Below are 27,050 nucleotides of genomic sequence, written 5' to 3'. Positions count from 1 at the left end.
CATCTTAAAATATCTTCCAAAAACCACTTGTCAGGGTTAACTCCATGATCCAAGAAGTATTCAAGGTGAAAAATGCAGTGAGGTATCAATTCTTCTCAGTTTTAATGAAGTGTGTTTTTCTCTTAATACGCAAATGATCAAGAAGTTGGAAAAAACCTCAAGTTATGAAACAACTCTAATCATTTTCTTTAGTGTTCTTTTATTTCTTTATATTTTTTACTAACCCTTTTATCCAAGTTACATTTAGAATGAAACTCAAAACCCATACTTTTCAAAACTTTGCCTAGTAATCTGCTACTGCCAGCACAATGGGGCCATAATACAGTTGACAAAATTCAAACTTAATATCAGCTGTTTTTCATCAGGCTTGCCTTAGCTGCTGGTCCTGGCGGCGTGTCGTCCAGAACGTGCGCACAGATGTTGAGAATCTTAAGCAGATGAGAAAACAGCTGTTCCACCATGGCCACCAGGGAGCGCTCTGAAAGGGCTGCCCAGGGTTCCTCTGTTTTATTTGGGCCTGCACCAGTGTTCCCAGTGCTTCCTTCCTCCTCTCCAGCAAAGGGGTTGCGTAAGCATTTAGGAGCCACAGCTGAGAACAGTGATATCTATTAAGAACCAATACTTTTCTCTTTATTTCAAAAGATTGAGCAAAAAGTGGCATAAGTTTTAATAATAAAAAGGGCCAATTCTGCAAAACAAATGGGAAATTTAACTCAAATTTCTCACCTGCAAGCAGGTTCCCACAGAGCAAAAGTGCGTCTTGGTGTGCAGAGAGATCCAGAGGAAACCACGCAGAAGACAGCAAGGAGAGCACCATGTTGGCCGGTCCCACGGTCAGCGCCTTCCGCTCAGAATCCAGTGCAGATGAGGAGGACGCCGAAGAGGCTGGAGCGTTGCTGCTCTGAGACAAACTATAACAACAGGATTGTCAAAAAGTTTGCATAACGGTTTATTGACGAATTGAAAATAAAAACCATTAAAGGAGATTTTTTAAATAAAAGTTCTCACACCTGAGCGCCCTGCCTCTGCTGCGGTTGAGACTCGAACGAGAAGAAAAGTTGCTGCTGGAGCTAACGTAGCCACAGTGCCAGCCTGTACTCCAGGTACCAACAGGAAAATTTGATGCTAGAAGACACAAGGCCTCACAGCAGCCAAACTGCAGAGAAAGAAAGAATATTTAAATACCTTAAAAGGGTAGCAGTGTGTATTTTCCAGGAATATAGTACTATTTTACAGCACATGTAACTGTTACATTCAGTTGTAATAAAAACACTATACATATATTTCTTATATGACTTAAAAGAAATTTGACTTTGCAGTTTGATGCCTTGAAATTAGCCTCCGTCTCTTTAAGAAGCTCCTGCCTTCAGCAAGTCATCACAGCAATGCTCCTCTATTATGCCATTTATGTATGTAAAGGGCAAAAGACAATATTTCTCAAACATGCATAAAAGAATCAAGGCAACACTCCAAATATGTTTCTGATGAGGGAATAACATTATAACATGATATGAAGCTAAAAAAAAAAAGATTTCAAATAACATCCCCCCTTCAAAAAAACACCATCACTTACAACAGAGATATCAGTAAATGACTGAGCATTTTTCTGAAAACTTACAGTTTGCGCTCTGGAGGTGGAAGATGTGAAAGCACGGGAGATTGCAGTAACAACTCTGGACAGGTTGTTTTCCAATGACACATCGGACACAGAGTTAGAAAAGTTGTAGCCTCGATACGTCCTTAAGGAAAGAGAAAAGTTTTCTCCCATTTACCTTGACGCTAACTTCAACATACTTGACAACGTCTTTCAGTTTCATGAACAATACCTTGTGATTGTACTGACTGTGAACTGGGACGGGGGTTGTGTCTCATGCATAAGTAGCTGCAGGTAGACTGAACTCTGGTCCCGGGCGATCGCCACCACTGGGTCGACCTGGCCTTGGTCGCAGTCAAAGAACAATCTTGGAACGAGTCTAGAATGAAGAGGCGCAGGGTCAAGATTTTGGATTATATAGTGGTGTGGTCTTGTTCAAGTACAAAAGAGCTAGCATACCTGCTGACAGCCGAGGCTGCCACGTGTCGCACTCTTGGATCGTCGTCTCCCAACAAATAGATGACCACATCATTCAGGACCCTGTCCTGAATCCGTAATCGCTACAGAAATGCCAACAAATTTAGGACCGACAAGTTTCTCAGAATAAAATCGCTCAATGATCCACCTTTACTTTCACACAAAGAAAAGTCGAGGTGGCAGCATACCCCAGTAAAGTGATGATCTCCTTTGTGCAAAGTTTCAGTTTTTCTCTCCAAGAAATTAATCAATCTAAAACAAGAAAAAAATTAATAAATAAATGTACTATGGAACATTTATTTCCAACATGTGTCTTTGGAAGCAAAGACATTATGGTCACATTTCGGTAGAATTGTCTGTAGATTGTCCTAACAGCTGATTAGTGCGGCCAGCTTTGCCTTTTTCAGATCATTGCAGTGGCTTACACCTCGACATTTTAGACATGTCTTTGGAAGCAAAGACACATGTTGGTAGCAGTCAAAAGGAACAAATCTCACCTGAAGTCTAACTCGGACAGTGTTTCCAGGAGTTCAGTGCGAACGAGCCAGTAGGAAGAATCCCGCAGAGCAAAGAGGTCTATCACCAGCTGCAACCCGAGCTCACTCAGCGTGCTGCTGCACAGCGTCATGATGCAGTGCTGGAACGCACCACAAACACAGACTCAGTAACACGAACGGACACAAACCACTGACGCTCATTCAGGCCCATCCTACCCTGACTGCAGCGCACGCCATCTTGCAGGTGACCGAGGATTCGTCTCTTAAAGTTTTCTGGAGCAAAGGCACCAAATCCACCAGGGACAGATGGTTACCTAAAGAGCAGAGTCCAGGAATAACATTCAGCCTCGCGTCAGCTCGGCAGTAAGTTCAACACGTAAAAAAAAAAAAAAAGGAGACAAACCTGTTGAACTTTGCACACCGGCCAGCCAGGTGTGAATATTGTAACGTGTTTTGGTAAGCGCAGCTTGGACAATGGCTCCACAGAGGATGGCTGTGGCCCCTCTGATCTGGGGGTCTCCATGTTCAATGAGGCCCAGAACGTCACTAATATATTGCTGCTCTGCAACGGCACAGACCAAACAGCTGTCAGGCTACAGATGGCAGAAAAATGATCAAAACTGTTTTTCCTACTCAACAGGAAGCAGTTTTGCTAATTATCACTACCACAGTGATGAATAAAATGTGATTAATCGATGATTGAAATAATCATTAACTAATAGCTTCATCGTTAACGCAATTATATAGGCTCAAGAAAATAATTATTTTCTGAAAGAAGAACACCATCATAGCAGTAATTAAGCCAAAACTGTACATAATATATATATATAATTTGTAATTAAGATTTTTTAAAAAATCTTCTCTATTAGTAAATATATTTTACCCACAATTTCTCAAGCAGGATAGTTTTAGCTTCACTAAGCTCAAATTCTGTAAAAAATCAAATAAAAAATTATCTCCTTTTGCTACCCCATTATTAATAAGTTAATCTAAAAATAAACAGAACAACACCAAACTGTACTGATGTTAAGTTTAGCAGAAAGGTCTGAGCTTTATCCCATTTACATGTTGATTATAGAAGCATTTTTGAACAATCTACCATTTACTAAAGAAATGCAACTTTGTTGCATTTTTTGCTGCTGGTTCGGCAGAGATAACCCAAACACAACCAAAAGAGTTTTGACAACTGAATTAGTCAAAACAAATACCTGCAACTGGGACGCCATCCAGTGGCTCCAGGTAGAGAGAATTAAAGAAAGATTCAGGATGCAGCGCTGCTGCAGCTCCGACGCAGCTGACCGCCAGCGCCTTCACACTCACTCGAACCTCTTTGTCAGGAATCAATCCTGCAAAAAAAAGAAAAAAAACAAACAAACACTTGTATGGATAGACATAAATTGACAAATATTAAAACTCCTTTCTTCAACCTTTTGCAAGTTAAAAGCACAAAATTGGTTTCATTCAAATTTTATGCAATACATAAACTACACACCATCTACATTTTCTGACACATTCATATTGTTTAGTTAATCATTTGTAAGTTATATTGTTACCACAATATTCATCAATAATATGCAACAGTCCTATGTGAAATAGATTGTGTAAAGTTAGGATTGTTAATTTTCCAAAAATATAAAATCTCTTCTTTCTAGTCAACTCAGTTTTGTGTATCATCACAACCCAATGAAGTCCACAAGGCTGAAGCTGTAACATGATGCTGTGTGGACAGGCTTAGAAATAAGAATATTTTAGGTCTGAAATGATTAACTGATTAATGAAATAACACTCAACTCATTTTTTAAAAATCCATTAATTATTAACTGGGGTAATTGTTAGCTGCATACTTTTTTCTTTTTGAGTATACAGACTTAAAAAAAAAGCCAATTTGCTGTAACAACACCCACAGGGAAGTGTTTTTCCATATATCAAAAAAGGAAAAAAATGCAAATGTTCCACCTAGAACACCTCAAATGGCATGGTTTTATCTTCATCTGATTCAAATTGTGTAAATAACTAAATGTCCGATTAAGCACCTTGCTCTATCTTCTAATGTATTTCTAACATTATACAAAAAAATGCTTAAGTGGTTGAATGAAAAATCTTTAGAATGGGCCCATTTTTTAAAATCCTGATTTTCCAAATAATTGATTGAATAATCGATTACTAAAATCATTACTTGCATCTCCAACGTGTCTTACTTTGTTAGAGCACCGTCATAATAACTTTATTATACTTTGATTAAATTTTTTTTTAGTCCTAGGTTTAAGTTAATAAACTCTTAAAATATTAGAGAAGATAAAACTGTAGTCTAGTATCCAGCCTAATTTTGCAAATATATACATGTTAAATTTCAAGCCGTGGCTTGAAGCAGCTGCTCACCATTCTTGTGTCCTGTGAGAAGAAAGGAAGCAGCAAGAAGTCGCACACAGTGGACCAGTGGCTCCGCCCCCTGGTCTGTGTAGTGTCCAATCGGACCCTTTATCCGTGACGGCTGCCAGACATTTAATAACATGATCAGAAACAAATCGTGAATTTGCTTCTTCGATCTCTCACCACAGCCGTGGACGTACTTTATTATCAGGTTCGGGTTCAGCAGGCTCATCCTTGGGAATGAAGCGGTCCACGCTGCTGTCTGAACCCTGCCGGTTGTGACCTCTGCCGTCAAACAGGTGAGGCTTACTCAGAGCTGGACACAAAAAACATCTTGGTTAGGATGACGGAGATCTGCGCGGGTTTTCATATTCAGCTGCCTGCCTACCGAGGGCCGACTGCAAGAACGGCTCCGAGGGTTCTTCTTGGGAGGAAGATGCTGCTCCTTCATCTTCTTCATCCTGTAGAGTTCCTATCTGCATGCCGGAGTACTGGCTCTCGCTGCCGTCCAGGACCTTGGTTAGACACACAGAACGTCTTTCATGAGAGAATTAAAAGTTCAGTTCACGAGCAAAACTCCAACAAAAGCCAAAGTTTCTCCCAGTAGGAAAAACACCAGCATGCGAAAGAAACTACTGAATCCGATTTGCTGAAAATAAGACGGGTACATAAGAGAGAATCCAAACTTTACATGAAACACATATTTTGGAGTTAAAGGTCTACTCAATCATGCTTGAAAACACAATTTACAGCAAATCGAGTACATACATTAGGAAGGAGGGGGCTGGTGATTTCACACAAATGCAGCTTCTACAATACAGGGAAAATCAAGCTTTTGCTTTTATTCTAACAGGAAAAATTCTCATTAGAATTTTTTAAGCCAAGCTTTATTAAAAAAAAAAAAAAAAAAGTTTGACCAGAAGAAGGCCTGATCAATACATGTTGCTTTTATTTTGCTGTTCTCACTGAAGCCAAAGTCTTCTGCAGCATCTTCAAATAACAGAGAATCTGATCTAAGAATGAACAAAAAAAAAAGGAAAAACAACTCTCCATGCTTCATCTTTTACAACTTACTGCAAGCCAGTCACATCCTGGGTCATAACCACTGTCTTTCAAAAGCATCTGCTTTTTGAGAGAGAATCGTTCAAAATTAGGGAAAAGCAAAGGAGGCATAAACTACCGTCCACGACAACAAGAGGAAAAGATGCCATCACAACCCAGGAAATTGAGTGCAGGGGTAGAAACGAACAAGCCAACGAAAGAAGAACAAATGAGGGAAGCCAAAGATTTCAGAAACAAGCAGGCGCCTCTCTTTCTTTTCAAATCACCTGACCTTGTCACTAGTGCTAGAAGAGGAGGTGGCATAGAAGGAAGAAGAGGACGAGACAGATAGAGAAGACGAGGAGGAGAAAGAAGCAGTGTAGACAGAGGAGCTGCTGGCTGGCGCATCGGGACCCTCGGTGGGAGTCGGCGAGAGCGGAGGTGGCTCGACTACCTGCTGCGGGGATGGCCGCGACTGCGCCAAGGTGTGGACAAGGATAAAGAGGGGGAAGGCAAAACCATTAGAGAGGACAAGAGTTGAAATGGGGTCTTGTTTTTTTGTGGGAAGAAAATGTTGCTAACCAAAACCCTCAGTGATGAATGATTCAGAAGTGTTTTATGAGGAAACAGGCCTGAAAAGAAGAAAAACATTTCTGACAACTTGTTCCGCTTCTAATAAACTGTATTGTTTCTTAACCCTCACACGGTTTCAAGAGGGGCACAGAAAACGTCATGGGCAGCTGGGGAGCGTGGGGGTTGTCCTGTCAGACTGTCAATTTCCAAAATGACACACATTAAAAAAAAAAAACTTGTAAAAGAGCACATGGTGTCAGGGTGACCCTGCCGGACCTTGCACAGAGTAAAAAATATTTGTGGTCTATTAACGGGAGGGTTAAGATTTTGTCTAGGACTAAATCTTACATTGGTATTTAGTTTTAACCATTTTACTGAATTGCTGATTCCAGGCATTTACAGTTACCAGGTGAAAAATACATTTTGAGACCATCTAGCCATTAGGGTTCCTAAACATTTGCTAAGTAAAAACTGTTCCAGACTGATCTTCTCAATGTTTTCTTCCACTAGACCATGGAGAGTCCCACATGCCTTTTGGCAAACTGTTGTCAAGTTGATCTGACTTTTCATCAACAGCGGCATTCTCACTGCCTCTCTCCCATAAAGCTGTGACTAGTGAAGAACCCGGGCAACATTTGTTGTCTGCAGAGTCTCTCCATCTCAGCTGCTTGAAGCTCCATCAGTTTAGTCAAAGGTGTCCTGGTGATGTCTCTCACTAGTCTCCTTCTTGCATATTCTGAATGTCATTGGTGCATACCGATGGAGTCTGTTCAGAAGTATCTTTACACAAATTCTGTTTTTTTTTTCTTTAACAAAAATGGTTTCACAGGGAAATAGTAAGATTGTGATTTTACTGAGCAAAAAACAAAAGAAGCTTCCCCCGCATGTCAGAGATAATCAGAGTAACCGTCACTTCCTGTAAAAACAAACACAGCAGATCCAGAAGAAAAGCATTTCATAGCAACAGAGTCCTACTGACCAGTTCTGCTACATCCGAAGGTGTCACGGCCGAATCCGGTCCCTCTGTGGTCGTCTGGGAGGAGTCGCTTGGTGGGAGCGAGCGATCATTAGTGCCCAGCGCCATCCCGCGTTCGCCGAGCGGCCCCCCTCCTTCAGGGGTGGTGTTTTCTGGTGTCGTGTAGTCGGCTGTCTCCGGAGTGACGTTGGCGCCGCTGGAACTTCGACTCAGCATTTCCTCCTCGTTTTCATTGGGTGACTCGGGAGTGCCTGATGCGGACGTGCCGCCTCCGCCACCCTGCTCAGAGGAGGCGCTGAGGTCCACAGAGTCACCGGGCTGCAGCGTGTGCTGCGAAGAGCGCGGCTGCTCCGTGATGATGTCGACCTGAGCAGCAGACGAGCCGTCTGCCGAAAGAACGCGGGAAGAAACTAGACTTTAAAAACAAAGGTGGCAAAAATTATCTCACCAAATTAGAAAGGAGGATTAACAAACTGTTATGTAAAAAGAAAAAAAAACAACACTGGAGCATGTGACGATATGTTCTTTGCACATTCTCAAGTTTCTTGACAAGTTTATATGAAGTCCCTCAACATATAATATTACATCATATTTTATTTCAAACTTTACCACATGTTGCTTTGCTTTAGTTTGGGTGTAAATGAGAACAGCTAAAATAAGGAATTGTATTCAGAGGAAACTGAGAATGAAATGTGTGATACAATTTTAAATAATAATGATGCAGATCTACTCTTCAGGCTTTAGCATTTCCAAATGTTTTCATTCTACTTGTGAGAAAAAACCCCATAATTTTTTGTTTTTCAGGAACCAAAAAGCAAAACAGAGCAGCACATACTTGTAAACTGTATGTATTTTTGATGCTTTTCAAATATTTTAAAACTGAAAAATTGTGGTGCACATTTTGAATCTCGTCCAAAGTAACACTACACACCCTCCGTAGTGGTGGTGGCAATAAAAGCCAATAAAAAGCTACAGGGATGCTTTTTATTAACAGGGAGGATGGATGGACCTAAACATAGAAGATCCTGTAAGAAATGTTGTTAGAGGCCAAAAACAGTTTAACTTAAACTTTCAATTAATTAAATAAAGGTTTGTGGGAATTTCTGCAATGCATCATATTTGTGTTCCAAGAGCACACCCTTCTGTGTTTGCAGAATTTCATATTAGTAATGCATTTATTTATTGCAGATAATGGAAACGTCTGACCTGTGAAGGCTCCCGCATTGACTTCTGCTCTCTCAGGGTCGTCCTCCAACCCGTCCTCTTCTCCAGAAAGAATTTTACCTGGAAAGTTCAAATTTATTCTCAGCTAAAGCGTTTATGATGCATGCAGCAGGGAGATACGGTTGCAAACTTTTTTTTCTTTTTTGGAAGAATCGAAATACGTATGGAAATCTATGGCCTTAAGAGATTAAATAGAAGGTGTGGTTGCCCAGGACCTCCATTAAACAAGAAAGTGTAAGTCGAGGTGAGCACAATATAAACAAACAAGTCACCTCTCTGTTTCCTGAGAAGAAGTGGACTGCAGGAAGACCCTCCCCCCGCTGCATAAGTCAGGAAAACAGGAAACAGAAACAAGACGTAAGAGAAAGAAGCAGCAAAAGCCGACGGAGAGTTGCAGGAAACAAAGATATTTATACATAGACAAAAGCAGGCAAGTTAGGGAGCAAAGACAGTGACAAAAAGTTAGACCAAAGCAGAAGATGGAATGGAGAACAGATTGACTAGATCAGTGTGCATGAATGAACTAAAGGCCACCTGAGACAGCCAGTCAACTGGTGCGCTAAGTGCTAATTGCCAGAGTAAATATTTGAAGGCCCATATCGCTAAGCATTAGAGGGATGAACCATCTGTCCCAATTGATTGATGGGATTACCGATGAGCTCCAGGATGCTGCCCGAGCGTGCGCGGCTCTCCGTGTCCTGCCGAAACACGGTGGCGTGAGGAATGCTGCCGGCCGTGATGAGCATGTGCAGAAGCTCCGGCGGGGGAGTCCTGAACGTCTGCTGCAGGAGCTCCAGGGCGGCTGTGACCACATTATGATCCCAATGCTGTGTGTAGTGCAGCGTCAGCTCGTACACCTTCAGACACACAGGAATTATTCAGCTAAAGAGAATGAAAATACAAATACATACAATTAAACACAACGGATCTGACCTGTAGGAGTTGCTCCGGTGTTGGCTGGACATCGGCCTCCTTCCTCATCACTCCAAAGCTCCCTTTGAGGCTGCTGGTGTTGACTTGGTGCTGCAACAGGGGCATCAGGTAGCGAAAAGTTAGCAGCACCCCCAAAATAAGATGGCTAGGGTGTTCGTCATTGACTGGAAGCAACAGGCCTAAAGGAGAAGAAGACGTGGCAAATTATGTCTGTTAGCTTATTTTTTCCAAATAAAGTAGAGCTGCAACTAACGATTGTTTTAGTTATTGATTCATCTATCAATTATTCTGACAAAAATAATTGCAACATTCAACATATTTTTCATGTAAGTCCTTTTTTATACATTAGAAATGTATTAAAAGAAGCAAATAGGCAATTAAATTCCAGTTTTAAATAAGAGAACAAACATTACATTACCTAAAACGCAGTAACATAACACTCCCTAACATACCAAGTGTGCACTTGATTATTTGTAGCAAAGAATGCATCTGCAGATAAAAAATACTGACAACATATTGTCAGTATCTTACTAGCAGAAAGCTCAGCCCCTTCTGCTTAACTTATCAATAACTGGTCTGGTCTGTTGCTTATTTTCTGGATTAACCAATTCACAGTTATATATATAGTTTTTTCCTCACACAATTTGAACCAGATGAAGCTAAAATTATGACACTAGAGGAGTTCTGGGCAAGTGTGCAACAATCTGCACACTTGAAATCAGGGAACATTTACTTTTGTCTGTAAATGTATTTACAGACAAAACCTCTTTTGGTTTTTGTTATACTAAAAGCAAAATGTTATCTTAAATTCAATACTGCTCTGACTGTATTGTTCTTTGAGTAATACTCCAGTTAACAATTAATCAATTACCAATTTTGATTACAATTATTTCAATGAATGATTCATCACGATCAATCGTTTCAGTCGAGCTGTAAATCAACAAAATTGATCCCTGTGATAGTAAAAAAAAACACATCAACTCTGAGTGTTTCATTCTGTGTGACCTACCCAGCAGCACATTAAGGAGCCATGTGTAGAAATAACTTGAGCGTCTGGAGTGTTGGCACACGCTGACAGCGCAGCTGGCCGCTGTCCGTCTGATGGTGGAAGAGCTGGACTTCAGGTTGGCAACAAATGACTTCAGCAGCACCTGAAAAACAAAACACAAAGCTACAGTACTACAATGGACACGTTTCAAAAGTGTGAGGATCGCTAACAACAAACAGCCAACGAGGAATAAGCTCATCTGAGTGGGATACCTTAATCTCGCCGTCGTTGGCGAAGTTTCCCAACGCTGACATGATTTTGGGTATTGCTGCAGCCAGGGTCTCCTGCACGGTTTCCTCCTGACGCTTGGTGATCCGACTGAGGCACGGCAGCAGGTTGACCAGGTAAGGTCTGGACCACAGAAAGACATGGAAGAACACAACAAAATTAAAAAGATTCACACCATGATGTTTCTCATTCTTACTTGTAAAACCTAGCACACTGGGAAAAAATAATTATTGCATTTTATTGCTAGCAAAAAAAGGATTGAACCTCAGAGTATGTTCTCGTGTGCCAGTTTTGTGTTGTAGTAATAATTCTGCTGCATCATCCAAACAGGAATTTACAAGTGAATATAACTGCAAAGTGTTTTTCCAATGAATGGTGATAAAAATAAAAATTAAATAAAAAGAAATAGAACAGAGCCCAAGGTTAAATGTTGATAATAGGACCAATATATGATCACTCAATAAATAAAAGTGCATGTATGATTATTTATTCGTGTTTGCCTTAATATAGCACACTTAATATTAGAAATGCAAAAGACTTCAAATCATAATCTTTTTCCCAATATCAACGAGTCCAACACAGCCAGAGCGTAGATGCAATATTGGGTAGGTTACTGTATATCAAGAGAAGGAAAAGCTTTGAATACAAATAATATATTTGACTAAATAATCTTTTCCTCCTCTTGACACAAACTTCCTACAAATTTCATGCAACAACATATTTCACCTCAAAAGAGCAAAATAATAATGTAAAACAAAAGCGAGAAGGATAAAAATGCAGGTCAATAAAACTCTATAGTTGTTGATAATTGACACTGCAATTAACAACTGCATATCCTAATCATTTGTTTTTCTAATGCTAGCATTTTGCTAGTTTCTAAAACTAAAATTTAAGATCTTTTTTAACAATGAATGCAATGTAAGAGCTCTGTCACAGCAAAAATGATGCAAAAGAAAATTGTAAATAAATAAATCATATGGGTTCGCAATAGAACAGAGTCGATGGCAAAGACGAACACCGTCCAGCCGACAGATAATAAATTTGCACTCATCAAAAACAGCGAGCTGGCTTAACTCTTGTTAGCAACGGTATATTAGCAGCTAGCTACCAGTAGCCACAACCGCCTTGAGTCACAGAACACAGTACAGATGACGTTTTGCCTAACTGTAAAGTACTGCAAGAAAAAAAGAAAAGTACATAGCATGAGACAAGAGTTTTTTTCACAAAAAAAAATTTAAGATCTGTGAATAACATATTTAAGGCCAATTTATTTTATTTTTTAAAATTAATTTAAGGTCTTAATTTTAGATAGATTGACTGAGACTTCTGTGTCAAAATAAATATCAACATGGGGAAGCATTACAGTGCCTACCTGCATTTCTGGGGTCGGATGAGGTGGGCGAGCTCAGCAAACCTCCACAAAGCTGCCCTCAGACTCCGTGAGGCTCCGTTCTGTTGAGGTATGAGAGCCACATTAAACAAAACACTGAACTTTCACATTATTCTTATGTGACTAAAATGAACTAAACAACAAAACATAACCAAGTCTGAGCCTTAATTAATACCTTTTTAATTTCTTTGTAGAGCTCCAACTGCAGTCTAGGCAAGTTCGAATCCATCAGAGCCTGTGGAATAAAAAGAGTCTAGTAAGCAACAGAAAGATATCTTCCACAATTACAATTGTATTTTTAGAACAAATGGAATTTACCATGGCTATTTTATTTTTTTAGTTACGAGCAATTTTAAGATTGAAAACTAAAGTTCAACAAGAAGACCACAAATCTTTGGATGTCCTACTTTTTTACAGGCATGGCTATTCACAAATGTATGTGGAAAGCTAAAAGTTCAAAACAGGAACAATTATCCGTCACATCAGGTTCTCCCAACCCCAATAAAACAAACTGCACACTTGCAATCAGGGAAACGTCTTTCTCCAGACTGGACTATTTTATTACTACTCTATTCTGTTCCCAGAGAGAATACCATGATTTATTGCTCCAAAGAACATGCCTCCTTAAATACTAAATGTCACATGTGAATTATACAAGTTTAGAAACAATGTTCATAACTGGAAAAACAACACTGTAATATTTTAGCAGCTGTTGGCATAATTGTTGCTTTTCTGTTTTGAATAAAAGCAAATAGATCAGGTTATCCAATTTTTGTACAACTATATACTTTTTCCATATTTTCTTATACAAGTTCAGTATGAGTTTCTCTCTTTTCATGTTAAATAAGAAAAAAAGAAATTGGCTAGGTGTCAGATTTCCTCCAAGTGGAAACTAGTTAAAAGAGAACATGTACACAACAACAAAATCCAGCTTCAAAACTTGGACCATGACAACATTTACAAAATACTACTCACTTTGATAATTTTGTTCAGGCACTCATCAGCCACCATACGGACGTCTGATTCACTGTCATCGCTGCAGAGAAGAAACATCTCCATGGCGATCCCGAGCAGTTTCTGAAACTCCGGAGATGTTCTGTTTCCAGGCCCCCAAAAAAACACAGTCAGGCAATTATTAAGCATGAAGACTTTCATAAATGACTGACTGACATAAGTTAGTAGAAGCTGCCTCCATTCCTTCTGCTGATCCATTAGTAACGTAATTAGGAAGATTTGTTCAATGTTACACTAAGAATCGACTTTCTATCTTTAATCTGAAAACTACAAAAACATTGTAGAAGGATTTCTCCACTGGAGAGTGGATGGGAAAGGCCACTACAGGGAAAACATTTTGGTCCTTTTGTCAGGGCCTACCTCAGTGATTGAGCCACAATGTTTTCGCATATCGTCAGGCAATGGGTCACTCTGTCCTTTTTTGTTGCGGCTTGCTCCTTTTTTCTGTCAAAGCATCACAAATTCACAATGTCAAAGACAAGAAGCGGACGGAAGAACAGCACAGTTGTTCATTTCTTTGAACACGTCTTTGCTTGCAATCCAACAGATTATGAAAACAAACTATGCAAAAAATAAGTGTTAATACACACAGTAATACACAGCTAGAAAAGGAACCACAAAAATGGGATTAGATATACAAATCTTAAATTTCACACCACAGGACTACAAACTAAGATCAAAATCTAAAATGAACGACTTTGCACCCATAGTTGTGGGTGTGCTACTATAAGTCCAATTAACTAATATCATTCATCATAAAGAGCCAGAACACAATCCTCCCAGCTAACCATCAGGATGGTACCATTACATCACTCCAGTGAGTGAACCTGCCCCCCTTTTTATGAAGCTACGTTGGTCTGCAGTCGTAGTCAGAAGAGTGTTAGACACTTTGAACAGATCATTCTAAAGCTTTCTGACAAATCTAGTTCGCAACACAACCAAAGATGCTTTAAATTGGTCTTTCTGACCCCGCAAAGGTGCGTGAGCGTCAGTGAATCGGCTTAAGCCTTGGTCACAACACATATGAGCTTGCTGCAACCATGATGACAAATACCCCCGCTAATATAATCAAGAAATATTCCTGAGATTCCTTATGAGATTAAACAGAAGATCAGATTGTGTGGTAATATACAAACTCTCCAAGGGAGGAAGAGGGGGAGGCACTGGCATCGCTAGCGAGCTAGGCTAACTAACGCAGCGGTGTCATTTTGTGGCGTCTAAAAACCAAACTTACTGTCTCTGAACGAGCTCCTCTGCTGTCGGTGGTCCCTGCTGTTGTTGAAATGTCTTCAGGGACTCAAAGGCCTTCATCAGCTTCTCCATGGTGGCCATTTTAGCAATCCACTACGAGAAAGCTCGCCCGGGAAGCTAATATTTATTACTTGCGCTAACCAGCTAGCAGCGTAGAATAAGGTAGAGGGGACAAGTTAGCGCTAAGAGAGCAGCAGGTTGGTGGGTTAACGCCACCACCCGCTCCCCGCTTTCGCTTCTGTCCACTTGCCCGCTTATTTTTCCACAATGTTGACCCTGACAGAACCAAATATGTGCTGAGAATATGCCATCTTTGATGCAGCAAACGCGTTCTCCCCAGCAGTCACACCAGGAAGTGGTGACAAGTTGCTGCGTCGGGGAGGGAGACGTAAAACTCAGTGGCCAATCAGTGCGCGGCTTTCTTTTGGCTGATGTGTCAGAGAGCCAATGAACTGCTGCGTTTTTCGGCCTCATGTTATTGTTGCTGTCACGGGACCGTTGAAATCAGGAGGCTGTCTCGCAAAACCCCTCGATAGGACATTAAACTGTCAACTGTGATTTTTCTGTTAGTCACATGCAGCTTCTTTTCTCGCTTTTTGGAAAGCAGCGCTCAACAAAATACCTGAGATCATTGTTTAGCGCATAATAAGGCCTGTTTTAGATAAGATTGACATTCCTTTCTCCTGTGGCGCGGATCAACAGTGGCTTTTTGTGCAGCCCTTTTATCCATTTCCCCTCGATGTTTAAATCGTACACCTTGGCCTATAAACTTGAGTTTAACTGTCAACTTACTAAAAGTTTCACAGGCTTACAATGACTGTAGTTGTGCTTCATGCACACAGTGATCAGAAGTTTATCACTTGTCACTTTGACCAGTTATTCTAAAAACAACTTTGAAGGACTTTAACAATAAGTGCACAAGGTTAAGTTTATTGTGATTCTTATTTTCGAAAGCACCTGATGCCAAAATTATACAGGCAGATGTCCCTTAACATAAATCAGATGTGTGTGTGTGTGTGTGTGTGTGTGTGTGTGTGTGTGTGTGTGTGTGTGTGTGTGTGTGTGTGTGTGTGTGTGTGTGTGTGTGTGTGTGTGTGTGTGTGTGTGTGTGGACATCAACTATTCTGGCATAATTATGACTATATATTTGACCTCTTACAATATGAGGTACATTTGGATTGCTTGTGGCTGTGGAATACTAGGTTGTAATCCAGCTTTATGAGATTCAACTCATTTTTCCGCTGCCATCACAGTGAGTGTTCGCAGAAAGCTCCATCTGTGAAATGAATCTAAAACTTGCCAGGGTGACCCTGACCTCAGCAAAGACATCTGAACAGCCTTTACGTCATTTAGAAAGGGTAAGATATACAAACGCATAATTCATTTCAATACTAAAAATCCCAGCTATTTCATCTTGGACTGGCATTCTTAAAAGTGTTGTCCTAAATGGTGTAAGTGAACCCCCAATAGACTATTGTCAAAAATGAAACTGCAGCCACCAGACAACAGAGCGGGTGCAGTTCACTAGGGTGTGCTGGTTCATATACCACACATGCCAAGAATCGTATTGGAAGGATTTTGTTGCCATCCAGACGTCAGAATCATGCAGCTAATTTTTATACCAAATGCCCAACTTTACCACTATTCAACAGCCTCTGCCTTTTAGAGTAATCTCACACTCACTGCTGTAATTAATGAATCATTAGTCTTATGTTCCTGCAGGGGGCAGTGTGGTCTCCTCGGCTGAACAAATACAGAATAAAGAGAGTTTAATAACATTAACATGCTTCATGATGTATTCGATCAACTGGTAAAAAAAGACATACGGTGAATCCAGTGGTCTTGTTTCTCCGCAACACCTCCATAGTCAGGTGAAGGAGTAACCTTTCCAACATTTAGATTTACATATTGAAAAGTTTATCTCTGGGAGGAAATCAAGAAAACTGTAAAGACAATTCAGCTGACAGGAACAAATTCACTTTAATTTACAGTGAGCAAGAAACTGTAAAGAAAGTTTCACTTCACCTCCGCCTTTCATTCACAAACAAATCAACAGAAGAAAAACAAGTTAAGACACCTCTTTTAATACAAATGGCAGTGTATTATTTCATAATTACAAATGTCAGATATGGTACAACAACCAGTGATATAACTTGTACAAGAATTAACAATGACCGCAGTGGTTGAATAACATGACTGTACAGACTGAACATGGAAAGAAAAAAAAAAAAATCAACTCCCTGTTTGAATACCAAAAATCCATTTGTTCATTCTCCTTTTGCTGTATTTTTTTTTTCCTACTACAGAAATGAAACTGCAGAAGATCTGAATTTGTACAGGTGCATTACCTATAAACTAATTCAAGTGATATTCCACTTTGTAGGTGCTTGCTGGCGAGCCTCATCTCAGTTTTGACTCGCCGTCAACGCGCCGACAGAAAGGCAGGAACAAACCAGGAACATTTGTTATCCAACAGGCCAGCTCTGCTGGTCACTCCCGGCCATTCACAAAGTCGTCCTCCGATAACCAGCGACACATGTTGGCACAAGAAGGTCATCACTTACACACACAAGGATCCTGAAGTATTACAAATTGATACATGCTTGAGTAATAAAACATGTCTTTTTGTTTGTTTTTTTTTTTTTGTTTTTTTCTTAAACAGGCATTACAATGCACTTAGTGCGGACATTCAAAACAGTTGAGCTGATTTAAGTTTTTACGTTTTTTTTTTCTTTATGTATATGGAGAAATTTCAGTGGATGGGAAGTAAATGAGGTAAAAAAAATATGAAGGCAGGATGTTAGAAACTAAATTGGTAATTGGCACATTTAATAAAGGCTGTTGGGTTTCTTTTTTTCTTGAGTAAATTCTTCTAAAAAAGAAAAATGTTTTAATCTGGAGAAGGTTGCTTTTGGTATCATTGTCAGAACAGTTAAAAGACACTTCTCAAAGTCATTGTCAAAAAATATACAGTGCAATGGATCTGATAGAACATCTTCAATGCTATGTGGATTGATATGAAATACCTTACAAACAAAGATACGGGCATGGGTGACGGACGCAGTTAAGTTTTCACCTCAAATTTTTAGTTACACGTTAGAAATACAGAATTTACAAGTTTGCTTTGAGGCTAAAATCTACATTAATGGAACCAGCTTCAAAGTCTGCCTGAGAGCAAAGCAAATTATAGATTTCTTTTTGAAAGGACAACAAAGACAAATTGAGGAATCAAATAAGCGAGAAACTACTAGATGTTCACATCTGATTTCTGGACAAAAGAAAAATTTCATAACACATTGGTTTAATAGACTGGGAACTCAAAGCACAACTCATCAAACATATGCAGCCTCAAAGTCTGAATGTGTCTGGGAGATGTTCAAGTTCAAATGTCAACTTCTAAAAATTGCAATGAATAATTACAGACCGCTTTCATGTGAATTGAATTTCTCTTTAAAGTTGCTGAACTGTACAAAAGTAGAGCTAGTGAAGTCTAATTCACAAAGTGGAGCAAAGCTGCGTCATCGAACGGTGTAATATACACAAATGTGCAGCCATCATGCTGAAGTGGGGGTATTCACAGCATTAAAAATGGGTGTAGAATGCGATGGGGGCGGGGCTAAACGGCGCCTGCTTCTACAGCAAAATCTAGAAACGAACATAAAAGGAAAAGTGCGGGGAAAAAATCGTTTGATGGTTTACAAGGAAAAACACTTCTTCAACTGTAAGAGAGAAATGTACAAAAATCATCTTTAAACCTGCCGATCGCAATAAGTACTCGATACATCAACTTCTTTTCCCAGTAGTGGAAACCACACGTTTTTACTAAAAACTAGTCATGACCAGGCGCACCGCACAAGATTTCAGACAGCGGAGTCAAAGGAGTAACCAGAAAGTGGTCCGAGAGTCAAGGCCCACTTGTAGAGCGTTTCCAAAACACCTGGAATGGGCAGGTACTGTTTTTTTCTATTAAAACAATAATTAATATAACTTGGTAGCACACACTACACCACGGAAGAAAACACACATTTAAGCTATCCTAATGTTTTCTCTTGAGCATTTGGACAAGGTTACTTTTATGCAAAATCATTCTTTGAGCTCTAAATGCAACTCTAATCAGCAGAACAAATAGTTTTTTCTTGTATTCCAAAAACAAGGATAGCGAATTATTTAGCTTTCAAGAAAAATGTTTCTACTTTGCTTCAGTCTACCAACAGAGCAACATGTGAAAGCGCAGTACTGAATTTAAAAAAAGCATAAATCACCATAAAATAATCAGCTTGAGCAAAAATTGTAACAGATATGCAACTAGCAAGTGAATTCTTCTTGGAAACGCTGTTAGGCATCACAAATCTTACGATTTGAACCTGCTGGAGCTTAGGAAAGATTTTTTTGAAATTCAAACATTAATTGCGGATTTCAACGTTTGCTCTGTTTTATTAACACTGGGTAGCTGCACAGATTCCCAAAAATAAACACGTGATCTTAAAATGACTTGGAACACGCACTGCAAACCGGTCTCCGGACACACACGTCTAGTTCATCCTATCCGGTCATGCGGATTGTACGCATGCTTTAAAAAGACTCACCGCTGCAGCTGTTCCACTCCTGGGAAAAGTTCAAGCATCACAGCTTTAACAGTGATGAAAACCTGGATTAAGTTCCAACTGTATCTCTTGGGTCTGGTTTGAGATCCGCCCGCGACTTCAGGCCTTTAGCGACTAAAAGTTAGTTTGGTACAAAGTGGAGCTAATGTGCTAACAAAGGACAAACATACGGCACATCTTAAAAAAAAAATGGGGGAAACAAAGGCCTGATGCTACATCGTGAAAAATAAAAAGACTAATGAAACTAAAATGTGCTTCTTCAAAGAAACCGCCTAATGAACATGACTCATACTCATTCCAAATAATAATAATAATAAACAAAATCAAAAGAAAATAAGGTAATGTATGCATTCAAGTGGTACTTTTATGGCTTTTTGTACAATACAACCTTTAGTGAAAATATACATCTAGACATAAATTCAAGTACAAATGTACAAAATCTTTAAAGTCATACTTTTTTCTTTAGCTATTATACACTTTTAATACAGCTCATAAATACAGGTCGACATTCACTGAGTTCCTAAGATTCTCGCGCTCGGTTGGAGATTGTGGTGAAGCTCTGCGGCGGAGGGGTGCGGGCGGAGGGACGGAGTGGTTTAAAGTCGTGAGGGCTCTTCTGTCTCGTCGTCACTGTAACCGCTCTTCAGACAGACCTGGGAACAGTAAAAAAAAAAAAAAAAGACAAACAAGCATGCAAATTGACTAACAAGTTTCATCACTAAATTTGAAAACGTATTTAAGAAAATGTGACATTTTTTTAATGAAGAAATGTTTTCACAAGCTCAGAAAAACATGGAATGAGAAAGTTTAAGTTTAAGAAGGAAAATAATACAGTCTGAAAAGATTTAAATGAAAAAAGTTTTTTAAAGACAATTTGTGTAAAAGACGAAAACATTGCACATGTTTCAAAGTAAAATAAGAATGAAGGTAGTAGGAGATGATCCACTGGTTTGGAAAAGCTTGTTTTGCAAAATTCTTTGTATCCCATCAACTTTTTCATCTTTTAAGTCACAACCAAAACCTCCAGTGTTTTCATTTAGAGTTTATGTAATGTGAAAACAAAAAGTAGTAAATAATTGCAGAGTGAAGGGAAAATACAATACAATATTTAGGTGAATCATAAAAGATGGATAAATGGTGGCTTTTATATGAAAATAAATAAATACATAAAGACAAAAGGTATTCCTTTACTTTATAAAAAATAGTAACATAATGTTTGTAGTTTAAATGTGACAAAAAGCAAAGCTGCTCCTGGAGTATGACCACATATCACTGATGGACACTGAAATTTATTTTTCCTAAAGCAATGTTTCCTGTTCTGACTTCCTAGATGAAAATGTCAGTTTCACAGTGAATACCAGAGAGGACATAAAAAGCAGAGAATCGGTCAAGCCCAGAAAAAGGACAAAGACGAGAGACCGGCCTTATTCTAACAAACTCACAAATGTGCATTAATAAAATCTTTAGACTTCATGTGAAGTGATATCCTTTCTGAGTTTGGACAAGGCCTGTGGGATGGACATCAAAAAAGGAAAGCCAGGAGAGCAGGAAGTACCTTAGCCCCCACCCCCTCGGACAGTCGCCGGAGCGCTAGCACTTGCCTCTCTTCTGAACAGGCGGTAGAAGAAGCCCCGCTTCGGCGGAGGGTTGGGCCGGTTCACGTCCAGGTCTGAGCACAGCATCCCGTCGGTCTCATAGATGTTGATTTCTTTGAAGCACTCCATCTCAATCATCTACGAGCAAACGCAACAAATCCAACATTATATTTTTAAATACTGTACTTCTGCTACAAGGCAACAGACTTTTGTTCTACTTGGTAGCTATCAGACATTCCTGTGTGAGGTCATTGCTGTGGGATTTCAAGGATGATGTCATTTCAGGCTGCAGTACCTCGTTCTGCCACGGGATGGAGACACTGCCTGTGACAAACTTTGAGTAGAAGTCGTCATCCGTGGGGTCAAGGTTCACGCCTTTGACAGTGGAGAACTGCTCAATGTCCAGGACGTCTTTACAGTACACGGCTCGAGGCTGAGAGGGGGACAGAGAGGAGCAAAGCAAAAGACGTAAGACACCTGGGGGGGAAACAGCTGGCACAACAAACAAGTGATGCAAAATCTGGAAAAAGTATTTTAAATCTTACAGCAGCTTGAGACATTAGAAAAATTGTTGAAGGATAGTAATAAGAAGTGCTCTTTGCAGTTTGTTAAAATCCATGGGAGACTAACACGTGTAAGGATGTGAAATTTGACCGGGCTGGAGGTTTAACAATTAATCGAATTAATCATGATCAATCGATTATCCACATAGTCATCTGAATAATCAAAAAAGTCCATGTGCTCATAAACACTCTCCAAGGTGTGATTAAGCCAAACCGTGCAACGTAAGCATTAAGCATTTTAGATGAAAAACCTTTGTAAATATTTTCTATCCAGAGCCCTTACTCTGCCATAGTTTTAGTTTCAAATTCTGTAAAATTTTGTTCTCAAACGCCTTTTCATATCCAATTTTAAATTGAAACAATAATTAACAAATCAGCTCTACAACATTGATGTTAAGTGAAGCAGAAAGAGTTTATTAAAGTATTTATTTTGTTTTTTTTAGCTGCAAATGATCAAGCGTTCATTAGACATTGCATGAAATAAGCTTAAATGGTTAAATGTTAAAAATCAGCAGAATTTGCCAGTTTTTAAATTCAATTACGCAGCTAATTATCAGAATAATCATTCATTGCAGCTCTAAGTCCTGCATACAGCCAGAACTGTGATATGTAGGCATACACCATAAACATGTCAGAATGGCCCAGTCAAAGTTCAGACTTAAATACAGTTCAGCATCTGTGGCAAGACTCAATACTTAAAAAAATGATTCTCCGAAGTATCACTTCAGAGAGGCTACAAACAAAGACACGTCACATTTGTTCATTTGATCATCAAAAACAAATCAAAGACAATGTGCATGACTATGATTTGACTAACAACAAAGTCTCCCAAATTATCCAACTTTCATAACCAAAACACCTACTGGTCCAGTTTATGTCATATAAACTGAGCTGTAGAGCTGAAATTAAACTACAATTACAAATTGGTTCCACCACAGCCACTGGCTGCCATGATAAACTCATATCCTTCTGACAATGGCATTTCCTGCATCTGGACGGACTGCGCCTCAGTGTGCTGTGTGTATGGGTGTGTGTGTGTGTGTGTGTGTGTGTGTGTGTGTGTGTGTGTGTGTGTGTGTGTGTGTGTGTGTGTGTCCATTTCTCTTACATCTGGTAAGAAGGGAGGGTCCAGCATGTTGGCCTCCAGCCGTTTGAAGTTGATGTTTCTGAAGATGGGGTGCTGCTTGACCTCGGTGGCCCCGCAACCCCGACAACCGAGCCTCTCCTTGGGGTCCTTGGCCAGGAGCTGAAACCCAGCAGGAGGAAGGAAAAACACATTTAAACATCTGAGCCTTCAAAAGGTCCGACTGAAGAGAGGCAGGCAAACGAGACGACGGCTAGTAGGTTTCCTGTTATAAAGGAGGGCAACAAAGAAACGGTTCGAGAAATGTAATGTTTTCTCAAAGACCTTTATGAGAGATAAATATTCAAAACTGCAAAGTGCTAATGCAGCAAGAGAGAGTGTAGTTAATGGTACCATAATAAAACCCAGCTTGCATTTCTTTTTATATCTTTTGCGTGAACAACACGAAGTTTCCTAGCAGATTTTAAATCTTGTCATCTACTCAGCTCACTCATCTATTTCTGGCGGGAGAAGTCGCCGTCCCTCTGGCGTCCCAGAGACCGACGCCCCTCCCCGTCCCGCTGCGCTCTCTCCTCTTCCATATTTACCTTCTACCCAGAGACCCTTCGCCCCTGACTCCTCTTCTCACTGGGGAGACTTTTAAAAATGCTGAACTCTGGGTCAAAATATTCCACTAAGTTTAAAAAAAAAAAAATGTCCCAGTGCTCCTGCCCTCAGAAACACGCACACTCAGTGGCTCGCTCTTCAAATTTGTGAAGGGAAATAGTGACAGTAGGTAACAGTTGGTTACACTAAATAATTATTTTTTAATAATTACAAATGGTCCGTACTGTTATAAATGAGAATGTGTAGTTTATATAAATTTTCTTGATTTCTGTCTACCTGTGCTGCGTTCAGAGAGGCTGCAGCAGCCTGTGCATCTCTATCATAGTCCAGATGATATCTCAATGAACAATATTTTTATATAAAATAGAATTAACAAATACTTTAGAAAATTCATCTTCATTGCAATTAAATATCTGCATAACACCTCCACAACACAGTGACAGTAGTGGCACAAGGAATCAGTTTTTGTTCAGAATGATTTGCTTTAGTTATTTTCCTCTTCGATGGACACAGAAATTCTTTCATCTTTCCTGATGAAAATGTGCTTTTCTTTGCTCTAAATCCTAAACAGAAAACACAATTTTATTTTTTTCCACAAAGGATTTAGAAAACATAAGTTACCTTCCTTCTTAGCTTCATTCAATTCAATTGAAAAATACTTTATTGATTCCAAAGGGAAATTGAATGTTGCTGTAACTCATTAACTCAAGATTCTTCAGAGTTACTCTGGATGGTGATGGATGTGGGCAGGAAAGGCCTTCCGTAGCGGTCTGTGTTAAAGTCTTATAAAGAAGATGCACATTTTGCAGTTCAAGAAAAAGCTATTTATTATTAGCTAAGGCTATAAAGTTTCTATGGGTTATAAAGGTTCTTTACCGTTGTCCTAATCTAACAGAGAGACATTTGTCCCTTCAGTCTCTTCCTCCTCACCTGCCTGCAGATGTCCTTCGCATCCTCTGAGAACTTATCAGAGTACTCCTCCGGGTCCTCGCGCACCCGTCTGTCCACCTCCTCCCGCTTTACTCGCTCCTTGCGTTTCCGGAAGGGCGACTGGCCCTGGATCATCTCGAAGATCAGACAGCCCAGACCCCACCAGTCCGGGCTGAAGGTGTAGCTTTCGTTCTGGATCACCTCAGGAGCTGCGGAGTGGACGAGAAGCAGCGGGTGGACTGTGACGCAAAGCGGTTCGACAGAGAACTGAGACTACATCTTTTTAATCTTTACAAGTTACAAGTTAAGGAGTCGAAATGGGAAGAAAGGAGCCGGTGCACCAAAATGTTGAAGTTCTTACCCATGTATCCAACTGTGCCCACTCTCCCTCGTATCGTCTCGCCTTCAGGGATCTGAACAGCGAGACCCAAGTCGGAGATCCGAATGTGCCCTGAGCAAAACCAACAGACAGATTGTTTACCAGAAAATTTCTGGAAACCAGTAATTTAACAGAAACAGACACCTGTAAATAACATCTGCAGAAATACACACAGCTGGAGATGTGCTTGAGTTACACTGAAGCATGAGCTAACTCCAGGGAAAGAAAGGTGGGTATTCTTTTACTTCAAGATGGATGTGAGCAAATGAATGTTAATGCAAGAAGGAATGTAAGGAGAGTTAGGCAAACTTAAAACAGTGCCTCTGCAGCCAATGAAAACAGCCAGATACAGTGCAGCTTGTTTGATTTGGACATTGTAGACCAAATTTCTGAAATGAAAAATGAAGGACGAGAAGCACATTTTGAGCCAAAAATCGATGCAGTGAAAACTAAAAAAGGCGACATACCACGGTCATCCAGAAGGATGTTTTCAGGCTTCAAATCTCTGCAACAAACAACAAGTTATGAGCTGCTTCTGAAATTACAGCTGGTCTGAAAAACAATATTTTAGAAGAGTAAGAGTGTAACAGCATAAGTGAAGAATAAATGCTCTCATATGCAGTTTTGATCTTTACCAGAGGAGCAAATTAAGATGTTGGGAAATTTGACATTTAATGCAGAGCTGTGCAAGGTGATGTCTCAACTTTTTTCTGAAATTATATTTATTTTATTTTAACTAGAAATATTCTCACAGTTTTCTTTAAACCTTCTTTCAATCCAATATGCCAATATTTAAAAAAACAAAATAAATAAGACTTTGTTTATAATCCAGCCCAACATATAATAGTGAGATCCTTAGAAAAACACAAATAAATCACAACAATTTTCACCCAGACTGGGCTGAGCAGAAAATAATTCAATTTCAAAACCTGGTCAAACCAGAGATCTGAAACTGACTTCATTGATTTAGTTCAGTGACTCAAGCCTGAACTAAAGCTTTGCGTACTGAAACCTCAGAGCCAGCTGTTTCCTCTGACACACGCAGAGATCAATGAACATGTTTCTGCGGTTATAGCTGCTTGAGGTCTGGAGATTTAGCAGCGTCTTTCTCTTCTATGAGCACCTGTGTTTATGTTCCCATTTCTCACTGATCTTGACAGATGCTTTATGCCTTCTAAGAATCTATACGTAAATCAAATTGTCCTTCAGAAACATTTTCTCTGAAACAACAGATTGCATCCTCAGAATATCCCAGAAAACCTCCAGGAAGTAAAGCGTCACCTGTAGACTATCCTCTCGCGGTGCAGATCCTCAAGGCCACAGCAGATCTCAGCAGCGTAGAAAAGGGCCCTTTGCTCGTCAAAGCCAGAGTTTCCCATGTTGTAGATGTGGAACTTTAAGTCACCACCATTCATTAAGGTCAAGACCAGGCACAGCGCGTCCTTGGTCTCATAGGCATAAGCTAGACTAACCTGGAGGAGGGGGGAAGAAAAAGAAAGAGAAATTTACAGAAGCGGTAGAGAACCTGGATCAGAGACCGGATGGGAGGAGTTGGATAATGAGTAGATGGGGCACAACTCTCATATCAGAATTGTATAATGCTCCCCAAATATTCATCAATTATCCTAAATGGATTGTCAGGAATATACACAAGGTGAAACCTAAAGATGTATCCCAAAGAGGGAAGATCCATCTTGCTGCTCTCGTTCCATCATCAATCACTCTCCTTTTTCCTTCTCTCCCACAAGCCTCCCCCCCCCTTCTCCTCACTTCCCTACTGTGGGTCAGTGACACACAGGGTACAGTGTGTGCATGTGCAGTTGTGTAAAATGTTGCTGCCATCAGCAGGGATCCCATCTGCTATGGAGCATGTAGAGAGAGAAAATACAAGGAGGGAAGGAAAATGTTCCTATGGGCCAAGTGAGCAACAAACAACCAGCATATAGAACTTTATTGTGATATTTCATGGTACAATTGTGACAACAATAAAAATAAAGATAAAAAATTAACTATCACTTCTCTTTTAGGCAACTGTACAGCTGTGACTACATGGCTCAGCATTCACAAACACAAATACTACTTTTGAGAAGCGTACCCATTTGAAAAAGGAAACTCACAAAAACTACAATTTATCAAAACTGGACACCATAACTTAATTTAACTTTTCAAGGATGTAGTGTAACTCCACTGCAAAGGCATTAAATGCCCCAAAAAACTGAGACATTCTCATCTGATTTTGATTTTTCACTGCCAATTGTTGTTTTTATTTCATTCACATTTTCCAATTTTGACTAAAGAATTCTGATAAGGATTTGAACAAAAAAAATGAAGAATTAAAGCTCGACAATATAAACAAAATTGATCCATTCATTATCTACATTGTCCTTGCAGGGGTTCAAACACAAGGCAAAAATGCTATCATATATTCTACCTTGCAGCCTGAAAGTAAAACTGTTTTAAATTTAAAAAAAAATAAAAATCTAATTACATATTTTAAAAAAAATCTGTATTTGCATTATTTATTGAAGCACCTTTGAAATCCACAAGCATAAAAAATATTTTTACCGATTAAATCTAAGAAAAACTCTTACTTCTGCTTTATACTGCTGTGTATTTTGTGCTTGCATCAACACTGACAGGGATATTAGAGTAAAGCTCAAGTCAAAAAGATGG

General features: G+C 39.6%; 2 protein-coding genes across 13 annotated transcripts in view; both read right to left on the bottom strand.

Moving 5' to 3' along the window:
• The window catches only part of htt (huntingtin), a 33,818-nt gene extending 18,860 nt beyond the window's left edge, over positions 1 to 14,958 (bottom strand). For 7 of the 9 annotated variants that reach the window (XM_055041039.1, XM_055041045.1, XM_055041041.1 and 4 more), the window contains exons 1-26: positions 14,600 to 14,958; positions 13,726 to 13,809; positions 13,327 to 13,447; positions 12,527 to 12,586; positions 12,334 to 12,413; positions 10,946 to 11,084; positions 10,695 to 10,836; positions 9,686 to 9,864; positions 9,405 to 9,609; positions 9,025 to 9,072; positions 8,735 to 8,812; positions 7,532 to 7,914; positions 5,327 to 5,453; positions 5,139 to 5,254; positions 4,948 to 5,059; positions 3,777 to 3,914; positions 2,972 to 3,130; positions 2,785 to 2,882; positions 2,569 to 2,708; positions 2,260 to 2,323; positions 2,054 to 2,154; positions 1,827 to 1,973; positions 1,619 to 1,739; positions 1,011 to 1,156; positions 727 to 911; positions 372 to 589 (exon numbers count right to left, since the gene is read on the bottom strand). In XM_055041039.1, the coding sequence (XP_054897014.1) occupies positions 372 to 589; positions 727 to 911; positions 1,011 to 1,156; positions 1,619 to 1,739; positions 1,827 to 1,973; positions 2,054 to 2,154; positions 2,260 to 2,323; positions 2,569 to 2,708; positions 2,785 to 2,882; positions 2,972 to 3,130; positions 3,777 to 3,914; positions 4,948 to 5,059; positions 5,139 to 5,254; positions 5,327 to 5,453; positions 7,532 to 7,914; positions 8,735 to 8,812; positions 9,025 to 9,072; positions 9,405 to 9,609; positions 9,686 to 9,864; positions 10,695 to 10,836; positions 10,946 to 11,084; positions 12,334 to 12,413; positions 12,527 to 12,586; positions 13,327 to 13,447; positions 13,726 to 13,809; positions 14,600 to 14,697 (3,489 nt within the window). In that variant the 5' untranslated portion in view covers positions 14,698 to 14,958. The remainder of the gene's footprint in view (positions 1 to 371; positions 590 to 726; positions 912 to 1,010; positions 1,157 to 1,618; positions 1,740 to 1,826; positions 1,974 to 2,053; positions 2,155 to 2,259; positions 2,324 to 2,568; positions 2,709 to 2,784; positions 2,883 to 2,971; positions 3,131 to 3,776; positions 3,915 to 4,947; positions 5,060 to 5,138; positions 5,255 to 5,326; positions 5,454 to 7,531; positions 7,915 to 8,734; positions 8,813 to 9,024; positions 9,073 to 9,404; positions 9,610 to 9,685; positions 9,865 to 10,694; positions 10,837 to 10,945; positions 11,085 to 12,333; positions 12,414 to 12,526; positions 12,587 to 13,326; positions 13,448 to 13,725; positions 13,810 to 14,599) is intronic. The other 2 variants (XM_055041043.1, XM_055041047.1) reach the window with 1 other exon arrangement.
• Positions 14,959 to 16,684: 1,726 nt separating this feature from the next.
• The window catches only part of grk4 (G protein-coupled receptor kinase 4), a 52,913-nt gene continuing 42,547 nt past the window's right edge, over positions 16,685 to 27,050 (bottom strand). For 3 of the 4 annotated variants that reach the window (XM_055040843.1, XM_055040845.1, XM_055040846.1), the window contains exons 9-16: positions 25,659 to 25,849; positions 24,845 to 24,882; positions 24,360 to 24,449; positions 23,999 to 24,207; positions 22,487 to 22,624; positions 21,111 to 21,248; positions 20,822 to 20,953; positions 16,685 to 19,873 (exon numbers count right to left, since the gene is read on the bottom strand). In XM_055040843.1, the coding sequence (XP_054896818.1) occupies positions 19,817 to 19,873; positions 20,822 to 20,953; positions 21,111 to 21,248; positions 22,487 to 22,624; positions 23,999 to 24,207; positions 24,360 to 24,449; positions 24,845 to 24,882; positions 25,659 to 25,849 (993 nt within the window). In that variant the 3' untranslated portion in view covers positions 16,685 to 19,816. Of the gene's footprint in view, positions 19,874 to 20,775; positions 20,954 to 21,110; positions 21,249 to 22,486; positions 22,625 to 23,998; positions 24,208 to 24,359; positions 24,450 to 24,844; positions 24,883 to 25,658; positions 25,850 to 27,050 lie in introns of all 4 variants that reach the window. The other variant, XM_055040844.1, reaches the window with a different exon arrangement.

This window comes from Poeciliopsis prolifica, unplaced genomic scaffold (assembly GCF_027474105.1).
Source record: "Poeciliopsis prolifica strain line A6 unplaced genomic scaffold, Auburn_PproV2 SCAFFOLD016, whole genome shotgun sequence".
Taxonomy (NCBI): domain Eukaryota; kingdom Metazoa; phylum Chordata; class Actinopteri; order Cyprinodontiformes; family Poeciliidae; genus Poeciliopsis; species Poeciliopsis prolifica.
The sequence above is the reverse complement of the archived record's forward strand: the minus strand, read 5'-3'. Positions and strand labels throughout refer to the sequence as shown.